At 41.6% G+C, this 26260-nt stretch overlaps 1 protein-coding gene across 5 annotated transcripts in view; it reads left to right on the top strand.

Moving 5' to 3' along the window:
• LOC106603277 (seizure protein 6) overlaps nt 1–26260 on the top strand; it is a 260472-nt gene that overhangs the window by 175849 nt on the left and 58363 nt on the right. For all 5 annotated transcript variants that reach the window (XM_014196718.3, XM_014196715.3, XM_014196719.3 and 2 more), the window contains exon 4: nt 5825–6020. In XM_014196718.3, the coding sequence (XP_014052193.2) occupies nt 5825–6020 (196 nt within the window). The remainder of the gene's footprint in view (nt 1–5824; nt 6021–26260) is intronic.

Genomic DNA, 26260 nt, shown 5'->3' with positions numbered 1-26260 from the left:
TGAAGAATTATTTTGACATTGTATTTTCCGGCCTAGCGCCTGTAAGCCCATCACAGATGCATATACCGTGGGCTGCCATCACTAAGTACACACAACCCCAAAAAAATAACAACTTCAAGTCTCAACAGGACCCAAAAATGGAACAATACCTCTTGGTGCAAAACTACAGAAACCCAGAAGCTTGCCACTGTTTTTGTTTACTTGGACCCAGCTACCCTGGGCTATTGTCCCAATGGGATCCATTTTGTTGAAAGCTTAAGGGGTATAAGCCAGGTCTCATTATGATCCTGTAGTAGCAGTACACTGTACTGTGTGTGTATAATCTGAGTTCTGCTCCCTATGGTCCCCTGGCTGCAGTGCTGCTAGAGATAACAGGGCCTGATGTCTCCAGACATGGACAATGCTTCATAATTGAGCCAGGACAGCTTTTCCTGGCTGTAGTGACAGGTCTCAGGGTGGATGACGGATGACAGGACCCCGAGGACCCATACTATTTTCCAGTACAAATTCCTGCTGCCTGCTCGCCTGTCCCTCAGGTGGCTGTCATATACATGTACACGGAGTGATGGCACAGGTCAGAAGACTATGCTCTAGTTTATCCCCTGTTTCCATGTGAACAGCCTTAGACCCATCACTTCTAAACACTCATACATCCCAGATTCTATTACAATGTACAGTATGTTACTGTAAGCGTTCACTATGTTGTACAGTGGGGTTCGAAATTATTAACACCCTTGATAAAGATGTGCATTAATGACTGTATGAAATAAATAATTTCTATTGGGCACAAAATCATCTGAAACACAACCAAAACGAACTGTAAATGCATCCAGCAGTTTGTAAAGTGACAAGCGTGACGTAGTCAATGTGTGCTAGGAATACGGGACCTAATACTACACTTTTGACTACTTTAGTCATGAGAATCTTTAGTGGTCTCAATAATTTTGACCCCTACCTTTAAAAAAATCTATATATATTACTTGTTAAACAAAATCTCTTTCCCTGAACAATTCTATTAGTATAAAATAATATAATTTCCCCCCCAAAAAATTGCATAAGATATAGCTCAGTATTTGAATTATGTATTTTGTGTCAATAATTTCAGACATCACTGTATGTGCACATGCTCACATAACCTACCCCTCAGAGCATGAATATTGTTATCACATATTGCACACAACTCTTACAATGCCATAGCACTGTTTTTCCCCCTGTCTGAAGACCTGCCTCTGAATAAATGGACTTACTTAGAAAAATAGAGAGCTTTAAACTTCAATGTAATTTCTTTGTTCCCCTCCCTTTGTCTCTCAAGGTTCCTGCACATCTCAGTGGTTCCACATCCTTGTGGAGATAAAGTGAAATGTCAGCCACAGCAAGAACATTCTCAAATCACAATGAATGAGGAAGAGATGATAGACACTCGTTCCAGTCTTCAGTCCTTCAAGGATGTAGTCATTAGGATGAGCAGAGCTGGATTTCCTGGGCAGATCTGCTTACACACACATTGAGTCCCCTTTGGGAGGAATTGCTGCTCTGTGTTGTGTAACACTTCTCCTCCATGAGTAATCCAGCTCTGTGTTGTGTAACACTTCTCCTCCATGGGTAATCCAGCTCTGTGCTCCTTTGACCTTTCATATGGGATTGAGAAGCCATGTCAACCCTCAAGTGCCCTGCAACTAGACTGAGGATTATCAATACAATACGGAATTTTTATTTAAATTTTTTTAAGCCACCCATTTCCATGTGTGTCCTGTCTAGAATAACAAACAGTTTACTTTGGCCTGCAGATAAAAGGGATTATCCCTGAGATAAAATTTGACTTTTCCTCATATTATTTCAGGTTCTTATGGAGTGGCTTAGTTGATAGTGGGCAGGATGTCAACTAAATCGTATAATGTTTTATACACTCATCTTTAAATACAAAATCTCCCCCTGAATCTCCAACATTTTTTGTCACGTTTAAAAATCCACACTCACAGACCTCAACAGAGTAAGCATTTCCTTTTTTGTAAGTATTATATTTATGAATTGTGAAATAAGACACTGGACATTGCACGACTGTAACATTAATAAGTGTGTCTGTATCTGTACAGACCACTAGAGTTTACTTGATTACCTCTAAAAATGTTCCAGTTTTATTCCACCATGACACCCAGCATCATGCCTTAGCTGTCATTGGAGGCCGTGGAGGTTCCAACAGTGAAGCAATCCTGTCTTCTCACCGGGTCCTTGTCACGTCCTGACCAGTAAAAGGGGTTATTTGTTATTGAAGTTTGGTCAGGGCGTGGCAGGGGGTGTTTGTTTTTATTGTGGTTCGGGTTTTTTGGTTTATGTTCTACATTTTCTATTTCTATGTGTTTATCTAGTTTCTCTATTTCTATGTTGGGGTTTTGGTAGGACCTCCAATTAGAGGCAGCTGGTTGTCGTTGCCTCTAATTGGAGGCCATATTTAGTTGAGGTTTGTTTCACTTGTGTTTTGTGGGTGGTTGTTTCCAGTATAGTCTGTGCACCTTATTGGACTGTTTTCCTCGTTTGTTTTGTTTAAGTGTTTTTCCTTCAATAAATAAGAAGATGATAAATATACCCGCTGCATTTTGGTCCACTCCTTACGACGACCGTTACAGTCCTATTGCAGAATAATTTTAGAATGAAGGCATTGACTTTGAGTGGTGGTCTGATGTTTGTGGAGCTAACGCTGACTGAAATATGTATGAATCTTGCATGGCAGAGGCATGGTGGAATGTCAACCATCTCTCATCGATTTAACAAATATGCATAATAATGAGAAAGTGAGAGAGAGAGAGAGAGAGAGAGAGAGAGAGAGAGAGAGAGAGAAATATGGAAGGAAGTGAATGAGTTAAAGGCTTAAATACTTTGTATTCTTCCTTGCTTCCCAGATACATAGTTGGTATTTAGACTTACCATATGCAGGTGCGTAACGGGCTTTGCAGGTGTGACTCCCTGGCGTGCACTGAATAATTTGAATTCAACCACGGAAAACCCTCACACTTGCTGGCCAACACATTTTCTCGTGGAGATTTCATTCACTATTGTTTTTTGTACATTTATCTTACATCCCTTTAAACATGGTGTACTTTTTAGTTTGATGTATGTCGACAGACTCACTGAATATACAGATAGAATGGGTTCATAATAGGGATCAATTATATACACTCATACTCGTCTCCTTTTCAGCACCAATTGGTAGATAAAATAGGATGCTGTCACATGCAATAGGGGAATATAGGGTCAACCAGTAGTCCTATAAATCTACCCTATTAATTCTCACTAATTATGTAACTGTGATGACAACGGTGCAGTCCTCGTGAAGGTTTAACCTGCTACATATGGTCCGCGTTCCATAATGTTTCAAATAGGCTACATGTTCCAAATGATTGCACAATTTGTAATATGCTAGCATATGATTCAGTATTGCTAGCGATCCTCAGGATCAACCACACAAACATGACAGAGGAAAGTGTAAGGAAACTACTAAAGTGACAGTTATAAATGTATGTTGGTATAACAGACAGTGGCTACCGATAGTGGCTAAAATTTAACACGATACACATTGTAAAAAATACAGTGAAAAGTCATATTATATAATTAAAACATTCTAGAAATCATAAATCAACTCGTAGGTTTCGCCCTATATTGTCATTTGTGCATGGCTAAAGAAGCCTATAGCTTGTGTCTCCACATTTCATGTTTGCAAGTTGTAAAGCCAGTTTTTCATAAGTTTCACTGTGGAAAAGATGATTTGTTGATATGCTTCAGTTTGCAGCCATGTGACTGGTTTCACATTTGTTTCCAGTGATCATAAGGTAAAATAGATCTAAAACAATTGTCATTTATATTTACAATCCCCCTATACAAATGTCTTACTCGTTTACCCAGCTCTTATCAATAGTTCTTATCAATTTGTAACTTACAATGCATAGAGAATGGTGTTATTTCTATCTGAAAAAATAAAGTTGTCAGTTGTTCCACTTAGAGCCGACAGGTTACTCAACTTTATCTGTCGTATCATCACGCGTAAAGGTGATGGAATTAAGTCAAGGTCAGAGTACGGCCTATCTGATTTCCATCCAAAATGAATAGAGAGAAAGGTGCATAAAAAGGGAATTAAGTTCCATTTACACACGCTTAACTTGGGACAGAATTGGCCCCATGGAGATCACATGCCAGTTTTGAGGGTAAATGCATAGAATAGTGATGGCTTGATCAAGTCTGGTGTTATTTTCAATCTCCACATTATTCACGAGAGGCGTGATTGTCTGCACAATATTACATTAATTTGGTTATGTAAAGATTCATAAAAGACTAAACCGTTTCAATTTACACCTGTTTTCTGTACAGTATTTGATTGTGGGCATCAACTAGATGAGGCTTCCAATTATTATTATTTTTAAATAGTTTGATTACCTGGGAAAGCTTTATTTTTGTGTAGCATTCTGGGTAAGAACAAAAGGAGTTTGACCTCAGTCTTGGCGGATGTCTGAGGGAGACAGAGTAACAGACAGTCGCATTTCAGCTCTGTCTGTGAGAGCGGGAGTAAACCCCCTCACACCCATCGTTGGCATCCCCTCAACCGAGTGACAGGATGTCAGTGAGACCAAATTCATTCTGGTGTCAGTGACTCGCCTGGTGATCCTCCGCATCGCACTCTGAGCTCCCTCGGTCTGCCTCAGTGACACTCTCATTCCCCCTGGGAGAGCAGCCTATCCGAAGGCCACAGCACGCTCCCACTCCCACACCACACTCCAGGCCTGAAGTCTGGATCAGGGGACAGGCTACAAGATATCACTGGGACAGTAGATGCACTGTAGTCTGGTGCATTTGTCCAAGATGATTATCAGATCCCTGGTTGTCTTTTATATCTGATTCCCACTGCTACACTCTAGATAATACATAGAGTTCTGTGGAAACTGCAGATGTTCCCCTCCCCTAAATGAGGCTTATGCCAATGCTTCATTATTCAACCAGTAAAACTACAGCACATTCTCTGGAGTGGCCTTCAGTACATTCAGCTGCAGCTGCTGTTTCAGCCTGTTGAAGAGATAAAACACAGCTGTCACAGAGGCTGACAGAAAACTGGAGAAAGAAACACACCGGTTTTAATTACAGTTACAGGGCCTGAATAATACTGAATGCGTAAGCCTTTACCAGCCCTACTGTGTAACGAACCATGCATGGAATGATCCAGACAAGCTCTGCAGTCTTTCCAAATCATATTCTCTGATAAAATACATCGTGCTGCCAGTTTGTTAATGGAAATTGAACAGAAGGAGGCATATCTCAAGTGGCCCATTTTTCAAAGCAAACATTAAGAGAATGGCTCTGAGACAGGAATGATGGGGGTGTCAATTGAATTAAAATCCCATCTGATGTGAGCCGTGACCACACAAATGGCCAGTCAGGGTCGAGGGATGGTTTCTGGGGCACATTCGCCTGCAGTGATGTACAAAGTGGGAGGGAGGCAGGCTAGGTGGGAAGAGGGACCGGATTATGGGGTAGAATATGGGCCAGACCCTCAGTCCTAATGCAGCAGTTGTTGGGAATGAAGAGGATATAGATGGCAGTGTTTCTGATGATATCTTGTATTAAACCTCATCTACATCTCAAGCTAGACATGAACCATTCATGCAGTGTCCCATTCTGCTGTGTGGTAATGAGCGTTAACTAGTTTGTCTCCTGGACTGCCGACAGCTGTAGCTTGAGAAACAAAGAAACAAATTACACATTTTACCAGGCTGTTTGGACACATCACGCAATGGAAACAAATGCAACATTGGACTGACCTGTGTGGTGTGTGCGTTTGCAGGTGCTGAACGTGAGCCTGTTGGAGGGGGAGGTGATGACGGTGGAGGACATGGGGGGACGGGAGTCCTCCATCCTTGCCAACGAGACCGTCCTGATGAGGGGTCTGGTGGTGCGCAGCTGGAGCAATCAGATCTCCATCCGTTACCGCAGTGACCAGCAGCCTCGCTCCGGCTCCCTGCTGCTGCTGCGTTACCAAGGTGAGGTCACAACACAGAACCACACGACCACACACACCAGGACACCCTCACACAGGTCTCCTCCCTATCAATTACTCCATTCTGATTCACCCAATGTGCAATGCAAATGTGTCTGAAACAATGTGGTCTGGTGTAGTAAGGTTTGAGGAATAGAGGTAGAAATCCTCCAGTGGCTTTTGGTTCAGCCGCAGAGCTCTTTATGCCTATAGCTCTCATCACTAGTCAATGCGGCTTGCACATGTCAGGCTGAAAAATCACACGGGCTGTCATTTCAGCGATGTAATTACATAGGAGAAGTATTGTGTTAATAGACATTTACAGAGCTGTCAGATAGCAGAGGGCTGTCGGGCCCATTGTTTCTCACCCCACTGCGGTCTTTCATGTGACAACACCAAGAGAAGGAGAAAAAAACAACACAGCATTAAGCCAAAATCTTTTGTCTCCGCAAACGAATGAACTATGACAGGCTTGCAGAAGAATAATGCATTCTAACATGCCTCTGATGTGCCTGGCAAATAGAGTGCCACCCCCATGCCCCTCAAACTCCCCCTCTGTCTCTCCCCCCTTCTCTCTAATACAGTAGATGGCAATGATCGGTTACAGTACATGTCCAACACAACAGTAATGAAACCCTTCCAACAAATTGGCAACTCATTTCATGCCTGAAAGACTTTAGGACTGTAACTGACATGGCTCCTGACAGAAAATCGGCCATTTTCATATTAAGACAAGAGTATGATTCATATATCATACATATGACATAACAGCTAACTGTTGCTACTTGCCTGAGCCCAAGGCCCAGTTTGTCCAATCACATCCAGTCCACTTAGGAAATAGTTCATCAGTATTTCTAAATGGCCCGTTGTGTCTTTGTTTGGACTGTCTGAGCGCTGGCACTGCCATGGTAATAACCTCCACATTACACTGTGTTAGAACAGGGAGAGGGGGGGCAGATGGGGACCACAGTGGGGGAGTGATGAAAGCTTTTACCAGGCCTCTAATGGACCAATTATACATGTGACCTGTGTCCAGTGCATTGCCAATCACAATGAGCCATGGCCTTTGTGTATCCCAAACAACCATCGAAAGGGAAGCTAATGCAGTAATGTTGCTGCTCACCATGTGTGATTAGACTCTGTCCCTGTAGGGTTGAAATGTATTGTTGGATATATGAATAGGTTTTAAAGTACAGCCTTTAATGCGCTAATTTCACATTGTCCCATTGATTATACAGAACTGTGTGGAAAAAAAGCCCTCTTCAGAATAGTAACCAATAATGAAGCAGTGGGTGATGTGGAATTCTATTCAACTATCCCACACACATTCACACTTCACTGTTAGTGCCTATACAGACCATGTGATCTCAATTAGACTGGCAGCACAGAACACTGGTTATTGAGGAAGCGGGTGAACTTTGAAGATTCAAGCCGCTCAATCATTCCCAAAGAAATAGGAGAATAGCAGCCATGCTCCGGAGACTCAGAACAAACAGACCACGAGAAAAGTGAATGTAGATCCAACAGTAAAGGGGTGTAGAAATATTATATTTCTTTTGGGTCAGATACGAGTGAGACCACCTCATAAGCAATTAGTCTGAGTACAGTACACGCTACTGAGTAGCGATCCATTGAAATAGCAAAATAACCATCACCTACTGGATATTCGGAAAAATCACAGGTATGTATTAACAATAGCATTGTATTAACACCTACTCACTGAATAATAGACAATACATACAATTTGAATAATAAACCTTGCTCAAAATACAAGTCTTTCCTAATATTCTATTGACGGTGAAACAGACTGGTTTTGTAAAGCATCACCCAACAATAAACAAAATCTGTGCTCATACAATGACTCTCACCCATACGCATCCTGCATGGGAGCAGACACTGCAAGGGTCTCCAGTTGAGCAGCTCTCTCTGGCTCCAGCAGCACATGATAATTCCCCCTCATACTCAGACAAGTGAGCCCAACAATCAGGGCTTTATCCACACGCACTAAGCAAAGAACACTCTCAACAAATCTTCAAAGCATGGCTTTTCAGACTCTGTTGAAGCATGGGGTTGCATCTGTGGGGGTGCAGAAGGCAACCACATGTTTAAGTCATTCACTGCTGTAGGTATTGTGTCATAGTTTTATGCCAGGATATTACATTCTCTCTAATTGATATCAAACATTATGGCAGTATGAAATGCTTTCACATTGCGCCCGTGAAATTGTTATGCTCATCAAAGCAACAATAGGGGCCTATAAAGTCATCATAACGTATGGTGTCCCATTAGTTATACAGAGCTAATGATGTTGTGGAACAGCAGGTCTGAATGTGAATGATAAATCCCTTTCACAGTAACGTTAAGCCGATTTGAAAATGCTATTTGAAATCATTAGTCTATGGAAAAAAGGTACTTTTCAGAAAATATTTTGCTTTCCATATTAAACAAATTCCAATATGTGAATGCAGCTATACTCTTTTATAACCGTTACTGCACAAGTATGACCGAAACGTTTACCTTTTTTCCAGCAAATTTCAACAGCTGTCGCAATTTAGATATTTCAGATATTTCCATTTGCGCTCATCTTCATGGTATGCGCAATCATTTTGTCCTCTTATAATGGGGTGTGAAAAATGTGATGGGATAAGCGTTGAGAAGGAGACAGATCTATAGAGAGATAGATCTCAGCTCTAGGTAATTAATATCTGCAGAAGGCGTTGGTGCTAGCTGAGATGACAGGCTGATGAATGCTGCAGTAGTAATAGTAGCAGACCAGTTACCACTGGGGAGTGATGATGTGTCTGTGTCACAGCCTGCGGACCTGTTTGTGTGTCTAGAATACCAGCCTGGTCTCATAGACTAGACGTAACATAGTACATGTAAATCCAGGACACTCAAATTAGTATGATATGTTACATTTGGTGTGGTTACATAAGACAGATGGTTACTTAAGGCAAAAATAAAAGTAGGGTGGCTGGTCATGGTGGATGGGTGGGCGTATAATGTGAAGTCTAGCAACCAAAAGGTTGCGAGTTCAAATTTCATCACAGACAACTTTAGTAGTTTAGCTAATTAGCAGCTTTTCAACTACTTACTACTTTTTAGCTACTTTGAAACGACTTAGAATGTTAGCTAACCCTTCCCCTAACCCTAACCTTAACCCTTTTAGCTAACCCTTCCCCTAACCCTAACCTTAACCCTAACCCCTATAATGTAATGCGAATTTTAATTTGTAACATATCATACAAAATGGGTGATGGACCTCCACAAATTAATATACAATAAGAAACGTAATATATCATATTAAAGTTTTGTCTCGGATTTACGTACAGAATAATACAAAATGCTCTGAGACCAGGTTGAGAATACCCCTTTCTTATTCAACTCTCCTGAGGGTTGAGCATGTTGTGTGTGTGGTACATACAGGAAAGAGTGGTCACCCAGGCTGATATTGGTGAAAGAAAAAATAGACTAAGCCCTGTTTCAATTCCTTTATGACATCCCTGATCCCTCACACTGAGGTCAACATTTAATGAGAAGTAGAGACATAGACATAGTTCTTGCATATGTCTAATGAGAAAAACGGTCTATTTATCACTGAAATAGATCATGTTGTTCTGGTTCATGTCATGTAACGCTTTTTACCACTCAACTATCTCCTGCCACCCACGTAAGAGTCTTGTGAATACTACAGCTGACTCCTAGAGGTTTCAGTCATGTGTCTCTCAGTGTGTCTTCTCTGTAATGGGGACATCTGTTGATGTGAACCAGAGGGGAGAGAGAGGAAGACAGGGCCATTTCCTACTCTAACTCGCTCATCACTAAACAAAGTATCTCTGCATGTCTTAATTGATACTCAGTCCCAAGTGTAGAAATGCATTTTTCATCTGGTCATATAAAATACAGGAGTCTGTAGATTGGCCATGACTGTGGTTAGGAGATGGCTGGAGAGGTCTGCAGAGCAGAGGGATACATATCCCAGCCCAATCAAGTTATCACCACTAAGTCACTATGCAATGAGTGGCCAATGAGATTACAATATTTCACATGGCAAAGAAAGCTATCCACTCAAATGTCAAGTGACATTATGATTTGATCCACAGCCTCAAGGTCCATTTGATTCAGTTTGATTGCCTGCCCAGGGACAACATGTGGTTTTGTGGTTCAGCATCATCAGCATCTTTTGAAAGCTAAGTGAAAGGTCTGGTGAATTACTCAAATTTTAAGGACATGTGGGCCTTGCTCCATACAAGCTCACTGGTGAAACACTACCCTTAAACAAAGATCAATAGTGTTGTCCCTGGGAAGAGAGGTTCAATCTGAGAGGACCCCGACCACAGTCCTGTTGTGATGTATTGATATTTATGTGGTTGGGTTAAACACTCAATTCCAATGGTCAACTACTCAATAAATGCTATTAAAGATAAATAACCTTTGACTGCAGCCGGCCCGGTCCCATCAATGAGGGCTGGTCTACTCTGGACTGATGAGTAATGTGGTAGCAATTCTATAGGAAGAGAAAGACTGTAGATTCCTCTTACAACAACTTTATTATAAGATTTGCAAAAATGAAGCAATCAACCATTACCAAGAATGGTTCAGAGTTGAAAACTTAACAAACATAGCCGGGTCTCTGCTTTTATAGAAAAAGCACAACCTCTTTTGTCTAGGTGGCAGTTTAGCAGATGTGTGGAAACAGGGGCAGAACATAGTGTAAATGGCAATTGGTTTGTCTCTGCAGATTAAGATAGACCGAGGTTGATATCACGATGGCTCAACCGTATAACTGTGTTTCGTTACAGTTCACACTATAATGTGCTCCTTCCTGCAAGGTTCCACACAGCTGACTTTCTGCAGATAGTGAACTCACGCGATATCTCACATGCTGCGGTCGCACCTAACGGATCTTAGCTATACACCCAGTCTTGTGACTAAGTCACACAAAGACACGTTTGTATCAGGTTAAAAAAAACACTAGCATATAACAAGAGACTATTCTATAAGCAGTAAAACACGGGATAACATGACTAATTATGTAATTGTCCATGACATTTCCTCCCTTTTGAGACTAAGTCTCAACCTAATAGAAAATGATTTACAAGCATTTTCATTAACCTCTATGGGCTAGGTGGGACGCTTGCGTAACAGCCACTGCCAGCCTGTGGCGCGATTTTCAAAACCTTAAAAATCCTATTACTTCAATTTCTCAAACATATGACTATTTTACAGCCATTTAAAGACAAGACTCTCGTTAATCTAACCACACTGTCCGATTTCAAAAAGGCTTTACAACGAAAGCAAAACATTAGATTATATCAGCAGAGTACCAAGCCAGAAATAATCAGACACCCATTTTTCAAGCCAGCATATAATGTCACCAAAACCCAGAAGACAGCTAAATGCAGCACTCACCTTTGATGATCTTCATCAGATGACAACCCTAGGACATTATGTTATACAATACATGCATGTTTTGTTCAATCAAGTTCATATTTATATCAAAAACCAGCTTTTTACATTAGCATGTGACGTTCAGAACTAGCATACCCCCCGCAAACTTCCGGGGAATTCGCTAACATTTTACTAAATTACTCACGATAAACGTTCACAAAAAGCATAACAATTATTTTAAGAATTATAGATACAGACCTCCTCTATGCACTCGATATGTCCGATTTTAAAATAGCTTTTCGGTGAAAGCACATTTTGCAATATTCTAAGTACATAGCCCAGGCATCACGGGCTCGCTATTTAGACACCCGGCAAGTTTAGCACTCACCATAATCATATTTACTATTATAAAAGTTTGATTACCTTTTGTTGTCTTCGTCAGAATGCACACCCAGGACTGCTACTTCAATAACAAATGTTGGTTTGGTCCAAAATAATCCATCGTTATATCCGAATAGCGCCGTTTTGTTCGTGCGTTCCAGACACTATCCGAAATAGTAAAGAAGTGTCGCGCGCATGGCGCAATTCGTGACAATAAAATTCTAAATATTCCATTACCGTACTTCGAAGCATGTCAACCGCTGTTTAAAATCAATTTTTACGACATTTTTCTCGTAGAAAAGCGATAATATTCCGACAGGGAATCTCCTTTTCGGCAAACAGAGGAAAAAATCCCAAAGGCGGGGGCGGTCGGGGTCACGCGCATAAGCCCAGTGTCCCTTGATCGGCCACTTGAGAAAGGCGATAATGTGTTTCAGCCTGGGGCTGGAATGACGACATTCTGTTTTTTCCCGGGCTCTGAGCGCCTATGGACGACGTGGGAAGTGTCACGTTAGAGCAGAGATCCTTAGTAAATGATAGAGATGGAAAAGAAGTTCAAGAAATGGTCAGACAGGCCACTTCCTGTAAAGGAATCTCTCAGGTTTTGACCTGCCATTTGAGTTCTGTTATACTCACAGACACCATTCAAACAGTTTTAGAAAATGTAGGGTGTTTTCTATCCATATGTAATAAGTATATGCATATTCTAGTTACTGGGTAGGAGTGGTAACCAGATTAAATCGGGTATGTTTTTTATCCAGCCGTGTCAATACTGCCCCCTAGCCCTAACAGGTTAAACACACATTAACATGAGGTAAAAGGAAAGATTTTCTCACACTTCGTATATTACCATTGTAAATGCCCGCTGTTGTTATTGAGGTCCATCACTTCACATAGTGCAATCCATTCTCAGAAGGGGGAAAGGAACATATGAATTTAAACATCAGTACCTACTTTATCACCACACACACGGCAATCGCTTTGTTGAGACTGTCCATATTGCCACAGGGTCACCATGACAGCAGGCCCTTAACTCTACCTTGGGAGCACCATTCACATAACCCCCATCGTGATCATGGCCTATGGACAGGCTGCACCATTAACCTCTTACATCTAGACGTTCCGCTAGCGGAACACCTGCTCCAATATCCAATGATAGGCGTGGCGCGAATTACAAATTCCTCAAAAATACAAAAACTTCAATTTTTCAAACATATGACTATTTCACAGCATTTTAAAGACAAGACTCTCCTTTATCTAACCACATTGTCCGATTTCAAAAAGGCTTTACAGCGAAAGCAAAACATTAGATTATGTCAGCAGAGTAACAAGCCAGAAATAATCAGACACCCATTTTTCAAGCTAGCATATAATGTCACAAAAACCCAGAAGACAGCTAAATGAAGCACTAACCTTTGACAATCTTCATCAGATGACACTCCTAGGACATTATGTTACACAATACATGTATGTTTTGTTCGATAAAGTTCATATTTATATCCAAAAACAGCATTTTAAATTGGCGCGTGATGTTCAGAAAATGTATTCCCACCAAAACCTCCGATGAATGAATACTGCCCCCTATACTTTAAGTTAACACAAGTTATAATAAGTATTATTGTAAATAAGATAACTAAGCCATAAATCAACCAATGAAATATTGTAGCTCCCATAACTCCAAATAATGACTGAACACATCCAAACAGATTCCAATTGTTGTCTGGTTGGTGTTCGTTTACGAGATCACCGCTGAGCTCTTTCAGATGTTCCACTGCAATATTCAAGTTACCCTCACACCAGGATATGAATGTACAGCAATGGTCACCTATAATTTGGCATACTCCCCACAATCATGCTAACAACATGTCAAGTTCTACCCTATTCTGTATAGCCGTGAGGCGAGCTGTGGTTTTCGTTCAAAGATAAAACATGGAGTCCCCTCGTGCACGCGCCTGAGTCTCACAGTACTGTGACCAGCCACTATCCAAAAGCGCTACTTTTTTTCAGCCAGAGCCTGCAAAGCCACGATTCAGCTTTTTGCCGCCTTCTGAGAGCCCATGGGAGCCATAGGAAGTGTCAGGTAACAGCAGAGATCCCCTGTAATGGATAGAGATAATCAAGAAGGCCAAGAAATTGTCAGACAGGGCACTTCCTGCATGGAATCTTCTCAGGTTTTGGCCTGCCAAATGAGTTCTGTTATACTCACAGACACCATTCAAACAGTTTTAGAAACTTTGGAGTGTTTTCTATCCAAAGCTAATAATTATATGCATATTCTAGTTTCTGGGCAGGAGTAATAATCAGATTAAATCGGGTAAATTTTTTATCCGGCCGTGAAAATGCTGCCCCCTAGCCATAACAGGTTAAATTGTGAAATGCTACTTCAAACCCGTCTTAATCTGCTTGGAATGGAGGAGTTGGTTTTATGCATTACAACAATGGAGATATTTAGTTGACCAAAAACACAGCACCCTGTCCAATGTGTTGGTAAATAAAGATATGCTTTCACCACAGATCGAATAATGATCAGTAAATGTGGCTGAGACATATTGTTGTGGAGGCCTGAAGTCTGGATCAGGGGACAGGCTACAAGATATCACTGGGACAGTAGGTGCACTGTAGTCTGGTGCATTTGTTCAAGATGATTATCAGATCCCTGGTTGTCTTTCATATCTGATTCCCACTGCTACACTCTAGATAATACATAGAGTTCTGTGGAAACTGCAGATGTTCCCCTCCCCTAAATGAGGCTTATGCCAATGCTTCATTATTCAACCAGTAAAACTACAGCACATTCTCTGGAGTGGCCTTCAGTACATTCAGCTGCAGCTGCTGTTTCAGCCTGTTGAAGAGATAAAACACAGCTGTCACAGAGGCTGACAGAAAACTGGAGAAAGAAACACACCGTTTTTAACTACAGTTACAGGGCCTGAATAATACTGAATGCGTAAGTCTTTACCAGCCATACTGTGTAACGAACCATGCATGGAATGATCCAGACAAGCTCTGCAGTCTTTCCAAATCATATTCTCTGCTGCCAGTTTGTTAATGGAAATTGAACAGAAGGAGGCATATCTCGAGTGGCCCATTTTTCAAGACAAACATTAAGACACTGGCTCTGGTTGGAAATGAGACAGGAATGATGGCTGAGCCATATTGATGTCGAGAGTGAATGTCTGCTTCTGACTGCATAGTGGTGTACCCCACATTCAGTTTAACGGGAATGCTAGAAGCGCATGTTCCATTTATCCAGCTACATCCTATTTGAGAAGACACTGTAATTAAGACATGTTGGCATTCTCAGATAGGATTCATTGCATTGTGTTATGGAGATATTTCTTGGGTTGTGACAATGGCAGGTTCGGAATGGGGTTTGCCGAGGTTGGATTAGAATAGGCTCTTGTACACAATGTCTGTGTTCTAAAATGATTATGGTGCACCAATGTGCACAATCAAATCCACCTCTCATATTTTTTGCTGATGGCAAATCACCATTAATGCATTTTTCCCTAAAGATTTTACCCTGTGAAGGTTTACCCCATGAAGTTTCATTTGATCAAATCAAATCAAATGGTATTGGTCACATACACATGGTTAGCAGATGTTAATGCTAGTGTAGAGAAATGCTTGTGCTTCTAGTTCCGACAGTGCAGTAATATCTAACAAGTAATCTAACAAATTCACAACGACTACCTTATACACACACAAATGCAAAGGGATGAATAAGAATACAGTGAGGGAAAAAAGTATTTGATCCCCTGCTGATTTTGTACGTTTGCCGCTGACAAAAAAAATCCAGAAAAACGCATGTCAAAAATGTTATAAATTGATTAGCATTTTAATGAGGGAAATAAGTATTTGACCGCTCTGCAAAACATGACTTAGTACTTCGTGGCAAAACCCTTGTTGGCAATCACAGAGGTGAGATATTTCTTGTAGTTGGCCACCAGGTTTGCACACATCTCAGGAGGGATTTTGTCCCACTCCTCTTTGCAGATCTTCTCCAAGTCATTAAGGTTTCGAGGCTGACGTTTGGCAACTCGAACCTTCAGCTCACTCCACAGATTTTCTATGGGATTATGGTCTGGAGACTGGCTAGGCCACTCCAGGACCTTAATGTGCTTCTTCTTGAGCCACTCCTTTGTTGCCTTGGCCGTGTGTTTTGGGTCATTGTCATGCTGGAATACCCATCCATGACCCATTTTCAATGCCCTGGCTGAGGGAAGGAGGTTCTCACCCAAGATTTGACGCTACATGGCCCCGTCCATCGTCCCTTTGATGCGGTGAAGTTGTCCTGTCCCCTTAGCAGAAAAACACCCCCAAAGCATAATGTTTCCACCTCCATGTTGATGGTGGGGATGGTGTTCTTGGGGTCATAGGCAGCATTCCTCCTCCTCCAAACACGGCGAGTTGAGTTGATGCCAAAGAGCTCCATTTTGGTCTCATCTGACCACAACACTTTCACCCAGTTGTCCTCTGAATCATTCAGATGTTCATTGGCAAACTTCAGACGGGCATGTATATGTGCTTTCTTGAGCAGGGGGACCTTGCAGGGGCTGCAAGATTTCAGTCCTTCATGGCGTAGTGTGTTACCAATTGCTTTTTTGGTGACTAAGGTCCCAGCTGGCTTGTGATCATTGACAAGATCCTCCCGTGTAGTTCTGGGCTGATTCCTCACCGTTCTCATGATCATTGCAACTCCACGAGGTGAGATCTTGCATGGAGCCCCAGGCCGAGGGATATTGACAGTTCTTTTGTGTTTCTTCCATTTGCGAATAATCGCACCAACTATTGTCACCTTCTCACCAAGCTGCTTGGCGATGGTCTTGTAGCCCATTCCAGCCTTGTGTAGGTCTACAATCTTGTCCCTGACATCCTTGGAGAGCTCTTTGGTCTTGGCCATGGTGGAGAGTTTGGAATCTGATTGATTGATTGCTTCTGTGGACAGGTGTCTTTTATACAGGTAACAAACTGAGATTAAGAGCACTCCCTTTAAGAGTGTGCTCCTAATCTCAGCTCGTTACCTTTATAAAAGACACCTGGGAACCAGAAATCTTTCTGATTGAGAGGGGGTCAAATACTTATTTCCCTCATTAAAATGCAAATCAATTCATATTGATTCACATTTTTGACATGCTGGATATTTTCTGGATATTTTTGTTGTTATTCTGTCTCTCACTGTTCAAATAAACCTATCATTAAAATGATAGACTGATCATTTCTTTGTCAGTGGGCAAAACGTACAAAATCAGCAGGGGATCAAATACTTTTTTCCCTCACTGTATGTTCATATAAATATATGAATGAGCGATGCAGTAGATGGTATAAAATACAGTATATACATATGAGATGAGTAATCTAGGATACGTAGACATTATTAAAGTGACCTTATCTGAAGTGACTAGTGATACCTTTATTAAATTAATTTATTAAAGTTATTAAAGTTGCCATAGATTTGAGTCTGTAAACACACCAGCTCACGACGCCAGGACAGCGGAGTCAATCACCACCTTCCGTAGACACCTGAAACCCCACCTCTTTAAGAAATACCTGGGATAGGATATAGTAAAAAAAAAGATATTGATGTAATATTGTAAAGTGGTTGTTCCACTGGATATCATAAGGTGAATGCTCCCTCTGCTGTTTCCTGAAGTCCACGATCATCTCCTAATCAAGCCTACCACTGTAGTGTTGTCTGCAAACTTGATGATTTAGTTGGAGGCGTGCGTGGCCACGCAGTCATGGATGAACAGGGAGTACAGCAGAGGGATGAGAATGCACCCTTGTGGGGCCCCAGTGTTGAGGATCAGCGAGGTGGAGATGTTGTTTCCTACCCTCACAACCTGGGGGCGGCCCGTCAGAAAGTCCAGGACCCAGTTGCACAGGGCGGGGTCGAGACCCAGGGTTTTGAGCTTAATGACGACTTTGGGGTGTACTATGGTGTTAAATGCTGAGCTGTAGTCAATGAACAGCATTCTTACATAGGTATTCTTCTTGTCCAGATGGGATTGGGCACTGTGCAGTGTGATGGCGATTGTGTCGTCTGTGGACCTATTGGGGCGGTAAGCAAGTTGGAGTGGGTCTAGGGTATCAGGTAGGGTGGAGGTGATATGATCCTTGACTAGTCTCTCAAAGCACTTCATGATGACAGAAGTGGGTGCAACGAGGTGATAGTCATTTAGTTCAGTTACCTTAGGTTTCTTGGGAACAGGAACAATGGTGGCCATCTTGAAGCATGTGGGCACAGCAGACTGGGATAGGGATTGATTGAATATGTCTGTAAACACACCAGCCAGCTGGTCTACACATGCTCTGAGGACATGGCTAGGGATGCCGTCTGGGCCGGCAGCCTTGCGAGGGTTAACGCGTTTAAACGTTTTTCTCACGTTGGCCACGGTGAAGGAGAGCCCGCAGGTTTTGGTAGCGGGCCGTGTCAGTGGCACTATATTGTCCTCAAAGCGAGCAAAGAAGTTGTTTAAAACTTCTTCAGGATTGGTGGGTCCCCTGCGGGACGGTTGAGCTAATGTAGGCTAATGCGATTAGCATGAGGTTGTAAGTAACAAGAACATTTCCCAGGACATAGACATATCTGATATTGGCAGAAAGCTTAAATTCTTGTTCATCTAACTGCACTGTCCAATTTGTAGCGTCTATTACAGTGAAAGATTACCATGCTATTGTTTGAGGAGTGTGCACAGTTTTGAACATGAAGAGTTATTAATAAACAAATAAGGCACATTTGGGCAGTCTTGATACAACATTTTGATACAGCAAATGTGTGCGATCTCAGCTTCAGATGGCTTGAACAGCCGGGCCATCTTCAGTAGCTGTGTGGCAAAATCACCAGCTTCCTTTGTAGGATCTGGAAGCTCTTTAGCAATGTCCTTCATTTTATCCCGTCTCCAAGTTTTCTGGATGTCGACAAGCGGGTGCCATTCGTCACGGCCCTCTTCGGGTCCCCTTTTTTACCTGTTGTGGTTGTGATCGTTGGGGGTGAGGGACTTAGCTGCATGGTAGGGGTCGACGTCGATGGTGGACTAAGTTCCCAGAGTCCATCAACACCAGAGACGGGACTCAATGTGGGCGGTGCACGGAACAGATTTCCACAGCTCATGAGCTGCCTCCGAGGGGTCTGCTGGTAGAGCTGCGGTGGGGGCAACGGCTGAGCGAGCTGCTGTCGCACAACCAGGGCTGGTGCAGTGAATACAGGGGTATAATAGGGAGGGGTGGAAAGTCATTAATATCATCATCCCTGTTTCTCCTTCTTTTCTTATTTTTCTCCATCTGTTGCTTCTTCTAACTTCCTTTCACCATTATTCCTTTAACTTTCCTGACTTACTGTCTTAAGACTTCCCTCTCCCACTTTCTAAACTTACCCTGATAATAAAACGTAGCTCAATGTGCCTTCTAAGGGAACTGCTACTTTTGGGAGTGGTACCTGTTCCAGAATGTCCCTGCCACATTTTTCTGCCATTATTTTCATTAGCTGATCGGGCAGACAAGGTTCTCCCTTGCTGCACTTGGCTCCCATTGTGAAATTCCACTATACACACACACACACACACACACACACACACACACACACACACACACACACACACACACACACACACACACACACACACACACACACACACACACACACACACACACACACAAAACATCAGTGTAATTATTGGCTTTGGATAGAAAACACCCTAAAGTTTCTAAAACTGTTTGAATGGTGTCTGTGAGTATAACAGAACTCATATGGCAGGCAAAAACCTGAGAAGATTCCTTACAGGAAGTGGCCTGTCTGACAAGTTCTTGTTCTTCTTGGCTCTGTTTATTGAAAACTGAGGATCTTTGCTGTAACGTGACACTTCCTACGGCTCCCATAGGCTCTCAGAACCCGGGAAAAAGCTGAATGATGTAATTCCAGCCTCTGGCTGAAAAACATTAGCGTCTTTGCATAGTGGCCGGTCAGAGTACCATCAGACTGAGGCTCGTGCACGAGTCGACCCCATGTTTTATTTTCTTTCGTCTTTCCCGGTCGGAATATTATCGCTTTTTTACGAGAAAAATGGCATAAAAATGTATTTTAAACAGCGGTTGACATGCTGTTTGGCGCGATATTCAAATACCTCAAAAATGCAAAAACTTCAATTTTTCAAACATATGACTATTTTACACCATTTTAAAGACAAGACTCTCGTTAAATATAACCACACTGTCCGATTTCAAAAAGGCTTTACAACGAAAGCAAAACATTAGATTATGTCAGCAGAGTACCCAGCCAGAAATAATCAGACACCCATTTTTCAAGCTAGCATATAATGTCACATAAACCCAAACCACAGCTAAATGCAGCACTAACCTTTGATGATCTTCATCAGATGACAACCCTAGGACATTATGTTATACAATACATGCATGTTTTGTTCAATCAAGTTCATATTTATATCAAAAACCAGCTTTTTACATTCACATGTGACTAGCATGTGACTAGCATTCCGACCGAACACTGCCGGTGAATTTACAAAATTACTCACGATAAACGTTCACAAAAAACATAACAATTATTTTAAGAATTATAGATACAGAACTCCTTTATGCAATCGCTATGTCAGATTTTAAAATAGCTTTTCAGCGAAAGCACATTTTGCAATATTCTGAGTACATAGCTCAGCCATCACGGCTAGCTATTTTGACACCCGCCAAGTTCGGGGCTCACTAAACTCAGAATTAGTATTAGAAAAATTGTATTACCTTTGCTGATCTTCGTCAGAATGCACTCCCAGGACTGCTACTTCCACAAGAAATGTTGTTTTTGTTCCAAATAATCCATAGTTATGTCCAAATACCTCCGTTTTGTTCGTGCGTTCTGGTCACTATCCAAAGGGTAACGCGCGAGCGGATTTCGAGACAAAAAAATTCTAAATGTTCCATTACCATACTTAGAAGCATGTCAAACACTTTTTAAAATCTATTTTTATGGTATTTTTCTCGTAAAATAGCGATAATATTCCAACTGGACAATAGTGTATTCATTCAAAGAGGAAAAGAAAAAACAGCATGGTCGCGTGAAGCGCATATCCAATCTCTTTGACACCAGGCAGACCACTGACAAACTGAGCTACTACACTCTGCCCAGAGAGAGAGAAGACGCCTCAATCCGCTTTCTGAAGGCTTTAGAGAGCCAATGGAAGGCTTAGAAAGTGCTACGTAACCCCACAGATACTGCAGTTTCGAAAGGGACTAGAAAGAAGAACTACAAATTCTCTGACAGGCCACTTCCTGCTTGGAATCTTCTCAGGTTTTTGCCTGCCATATGAGTTCTGTTATACTCACAGACACCATTCAAACAGTTTTAGAAACTTCAGAGTGTTTTCTATCTAAATATACTAATAATATGCATATTCTCATTTCTGGGCAAGAGTAGTAACCAGTTTAAATTGGGTATGTTTTTTTTCATCTGGCCGTGAAAATACTGCCCCCTATCCCAAACAGGTTTTAACAAACATAGTCGGGTCTCTGCTTTTATAGAAAAAGCACAACCTCTTTTGTCTATGTGGCAGTTTAGCAGACGTGTAGAAACAGGGGCGGAACATAGTGTAAAAGGCGATTGGTCTGTGCAGATTAAGATAGGCCAAGGCTGATAGTACGAGGGCTGAACCGTATAGCTGCGTTTTGGCACAGTTCCCACCATAATGTGCTCCTTCCTGCAAGGTTCCACACAGCTTACTTTCTGTAGATAGTAAACTCATGGGATATCTCACATGCTGCGGTCGCACCTAACGGATCTTAGCTCTACGCCCAGTATTATGACTTAGTCACATAAAGACAAGTTTGTATCAGGTTAGAAAAAACACTAGCATATCACAGGAGACTATTCTATAAGCTGTAAAACACGGGATAGCATGACTAATTATGTAATTTTCAACGGCAGTAGTAGAGTGACTCTCCTGAGCACCCAATTACATTACCACTGATGCTGTAGGCTGCCCTGCACCTGTGATTACTGCTGATTAGTTGATGAAGGCACCTTGAGGAAGGCACATTGATGCCGAAACTTTGGTAAATACCCATTAAATTGCTGGGAGATTATACATGGAGTGTGCAACTTTCTTTATTTTGATACTGCTGATTAGTTGCCATGAATTAGTGATGATTTGTAATCATTGTCGTCATCATCCATACCATTGATTTGCTGTACTAAATAAGTCATACAATTCACAATACATGACAGATTACAAATTCAACCTGCCATAATAGGTTAGAGGTCAAGTCAATATTGAGTTTATTAGACTATTTTACTCAGTGACATGCCATTCCAAAGGCATGTGATTATTGTGGCCTAATGCCAAAGTGGTGGTCAAACCTACGACTAGCCACCATTGCCACAAGTAATAATCCTTTATCTACTTTGGCTCTGTGCATCAATACCTATTGACACTTGACCGATGAAGCAGCAATGGTGATTGATGAGATAGGATGTCATTCAAACTCCCAGAACAGCTGTCACTAAGGGCAGAAATTAGGACCACACTTCCAGTCGTTCCCTCCACTTTTCATCCTATTTTTCCTCTCTTCCAGGGCAGAATAATCAAGGACATTACCTCAACATCTGTTGCCTGAGGCCCTACCATCAGCTAATCTGCCTGACTGCATTCACTGTGGAGCCATTACTTGTAATAGCAAAACAATCAGGCTTTATGGCCCTATACGACGACGTACAATGGAATGGAGGCCGCATGTAATTTAATTCTTAAGGGATTGGCTCCACACATTAAGTCTTTGCCTCCAGCATACACACTGTACAGGCTCAACAGAGATGGAAATGGTTGTATGATAATGGCAATAACTGGGCTCAGTGGAGCCAGCGATAAACTAGGAATTGAATGGATGACCTAGGGCGGCTGGACTCTCACTCTGCGCCTCATTGATTTACTGTAGAGAGCTTCCTGCTTCATTATGGCGGACATATTGGTGTGGGAGAAATCCACGTGTTCATTTGATTAGAACCTATGTTGGCACACGGAGCCCTGAGGACTTTCTTCAGGATGTGGTTTGTAGTTTAAGTTTGATGTATTGACATTTGATTGGTATTTGGTTAATAATAGTTCAAAAGCAGCAGAGAAAAACTTAGTTAGTTGGCCTTCAATATCCTGTTAAAAATTCAGAACCAAATACAAAGAGACAAGCCTTAATAAAAATACTATTGCTCTATGCTTAAAGAGAGTCTATTGTTAGGCTATGGGAGATACAGTGCATTCGGAAAGTATTCAGAAAAATACTTATTCTAAAATTGATTACATTCAATGTTTTCCTCATCAATCTAGAAACAATACTCTATAATGCCAAAACCAAAACCCCGTATTTAGAAATCTCTGTGGAGATCGGAGAACCTTCCAGAAGGACAACCATCTCTGCAGCACTCCACCAATCAAGCCTTTATGGTGGAGTGGCCAGACGGAAGTCACTCCACAGTAAAGAGCACATGACAGTCCGCTTGGAGTTTGCCAAAGGCACCCAAAGGACTCAGACCATGAGAAACAAGATTCTCTGGTCTGCTGAAACCAAAGTTGAACTCTTTGGCCTGAATGCCAAGCATCACGTATGGAGGAAACCTGGCACATCCCTACGGTGAAGCATGGTGGTGATACATCATGCTGTGGGGATGTTTTTCAGCGGCAGGGACTGGGAGACTAGTCAGGATCGAGAGAAAGATGAACGGAACAAAGTACAAAGAAGTCCTTGATGAAAACCTGCTCCAGAGCACTCAGGACCTCAGACTTTACAAATGCACTGTATCTACAGTATGGGCTCTTGAATGCAGTGTGTAACAAATCATTTTCTCTTTATTGGTTCTGTGCTGTTCCTATAGCAGTAATGCAAACAATACATGATAGTCTCTGGATGACAAATGTTTCTGTGTAGTCTTGGTCCCCTAAGCGGTTGTTGATCCAATGAGGCAGCCAGGTAAGATGATAATTTATCACCCTATTACTGCCCGGAGAGTTATATACAGGTTTATAAGGGCATTTGTGATAAATCATGGCTGCTGCACACTACAACCACATGTAGTACATCAAGAAGAAGCGTAACAACTTCCTGCAAAGTATACCATAGCACAACAGTGTTAAAAAGTACAATGATGTATAGTACATAACAGCTAAAGTGGATCCTTAGTAAATAGACAGACATTAAAACCCCATGCCCTTGTCAGTCTTATTGAGTTAGACTGCTGTGGGAGAGCGTCCTTTACTCTCAGCACTAATATCCAAATATCTTCTGGTAGGGAGGGAGAGGGCTTGAAATTAAATTGTGGGCTGTAAAACTGTTAGCTTTAATGTTGATTTTAATATGCATCCATGATGAGAGAGGTATTTAAAAGGCAGTGATTGTACCATTTGAATGGTTTCTGGAATGCTTAACCGTTTATCGACAGCCTAATGCTTTGGTGCTCAGTCTCTCAGCCTGGTCTCATAGACTAGATGTAACATAGTAAATGTAAATCCGGGACGCTCATCTTAGTATGATATATAACGTTTGGTATGGTTACATTAGACAGAAGGTTATCTAGACGTTCCGCTAGCGGAACACCTGCTCCAATATCCAATGATGGGCGTGGCGCGAAATACAAATTCCTCTAAAATCCGAAAACTTCTATTTTTCAAACATATGACTATTTTACAGCATTTTAAAGACAAGACTCTCGTTAATCTAACCACACTGTCCGATTTCAAAAAGGCTTTACAACGAAAGCAAAACATTAGATTATGTCAGCAGAGTACCCAGCCAGAAATAATCAGACACCCATTTTTCAAGCTAGCATATAATGTCACAAAAAACAAAACCACAGCTAAATGCAGCACTAACCTTTGATGATCTTCATCAGATGACAACCCTAGGACATTATGTTATACAATGCATGCATGTTTTGTTCAATCAAGTTCATATTTATATCAAAAACCAGCTTTTTTACATTAGTATGTGACGTTCAGAACTAGCATACCCCCCGCAAACATCCGGTGAATTTACTAAATTACTCACGATAAACGTTCACAAAAAACATAATTATTTTAAGAATTATAGATACAGAACTCCTCTATGCACTCGATATGTCCGATTTTAAAATAGCTTTTCGGTGAAAGCACATTTTGTAATATTCTCAGTAGATAGCCCAGCCATCACGGCTAGCCATTTAGACACCGACCAAGTTTAGCCCTGATCAAACTCCGATTTACTATTACAAAAGTTTCATTACCTTTGTTGTCTTCGTCAGAATGCACTCCCAGGACTGCTACTTCAATAACAAATGTTGGTTTGGTCCAAAATAATCCATCGTTATATCCAAATTGCGGCGTTTTGTTCGTGCGTTCCAAGACACTATCCGAAAATCCAAATATTCCATTACCGTACTTCGAAGCATGTCAACCGCTGTTTAAAATCCATTTTTATGCCATTTTTCTTTTAAAAAAGCTATAATATTCCGACCGGGAATGTCCATTTAGCTAAACAGAGGAAAGAAAACAAAGCTTTCGGTCGACGCGGGCACGAGCCTGAGTCTCACAGTACTGTAACCAGCCACTACCCAAACGCGCTACTTTGTTTCAGCCAGAGCCTGCAAAGCCACGATTCAGCATTTTGCCGCCTTCTGAGAGTCCATGTGAGCCGTAGAAAGTGTCACGTAAGAGCAGAGATCCCCTGTAATAGATAGAGATAATCAACAAGGCCAAGAAATGGTCAGACAGGGTACTTCCTGTACAGAATCTTCTCAGGTTTTGGCCTGCCAAATGAGTTCTGTTATACTCACAGACACCATTCAAACAGTTTTAGAAACTTTGGAGTGTTTTCTATCCAAAGCTAATAATTATATGCATATTCTAGTTTCTGGGCAGGAGTACTAATCAGATTAAATCGGGTACGTTTTTTATCCGTCCGTGAAAATACTGCCCCCTAGCCATAACAGGTTAAGGCTATTTTTGCTAATTAGCAACTTTGCAACTACTTACTACTTTTTCGCTACTTTGCAACTACTTAGCATATTAGCTAACCCTTCCCCTAACCCTAACATAGGACTGTTACTGTGACCGTATTACCGGCACACCGGTTGTGACGAGTCATGATCGCTGTCAAATTCCATGTGACAGTTTAGACACGGAAGCTCTGATGCTGCTGACGGTCATTAGTAGTCTACCAAACTTGCTAACTGCCTGGTACTCAGGACTCTATTCTCATTCTAATCACTCTGACATGAATGCAAATGTGGTCGAAAATCGAATCAAACACTTCATGAGAGCCCATGAGCTGATGTTGCACAACATTTCTAAAGGCTATGGAATTGCATGAGAAAACAGAGTTTTTGTGGCCTCTATTAAAAAGAGGAGGATCCCATCAGCTTTCTATAGGCTAGGCCTACTATATTTATTTCTCCACTTTTGATGGGTGACACTATTAGCCTGTCACTTGTGAATGACATATTATCAC

Source organism: Salmo salar, chromosome 04, assembly GCF_965601325.2.
Source record: "Salmo salar chromosome 04, fSalSal1, whole genome shotgun sequence".
Classification (NCBI taxonomy): domain Eukaryota; kingdom Metazoa; phylum Chordata; class Actinopteri; order Salmoniformes; family Salmonidae; genus Salmo; species Salmo salar.
The sequence above is the reverse complement of the archived record's forward strand: the minus strand, read 5'-3'. Positions and strand labels throughout refer to the sequence as shown.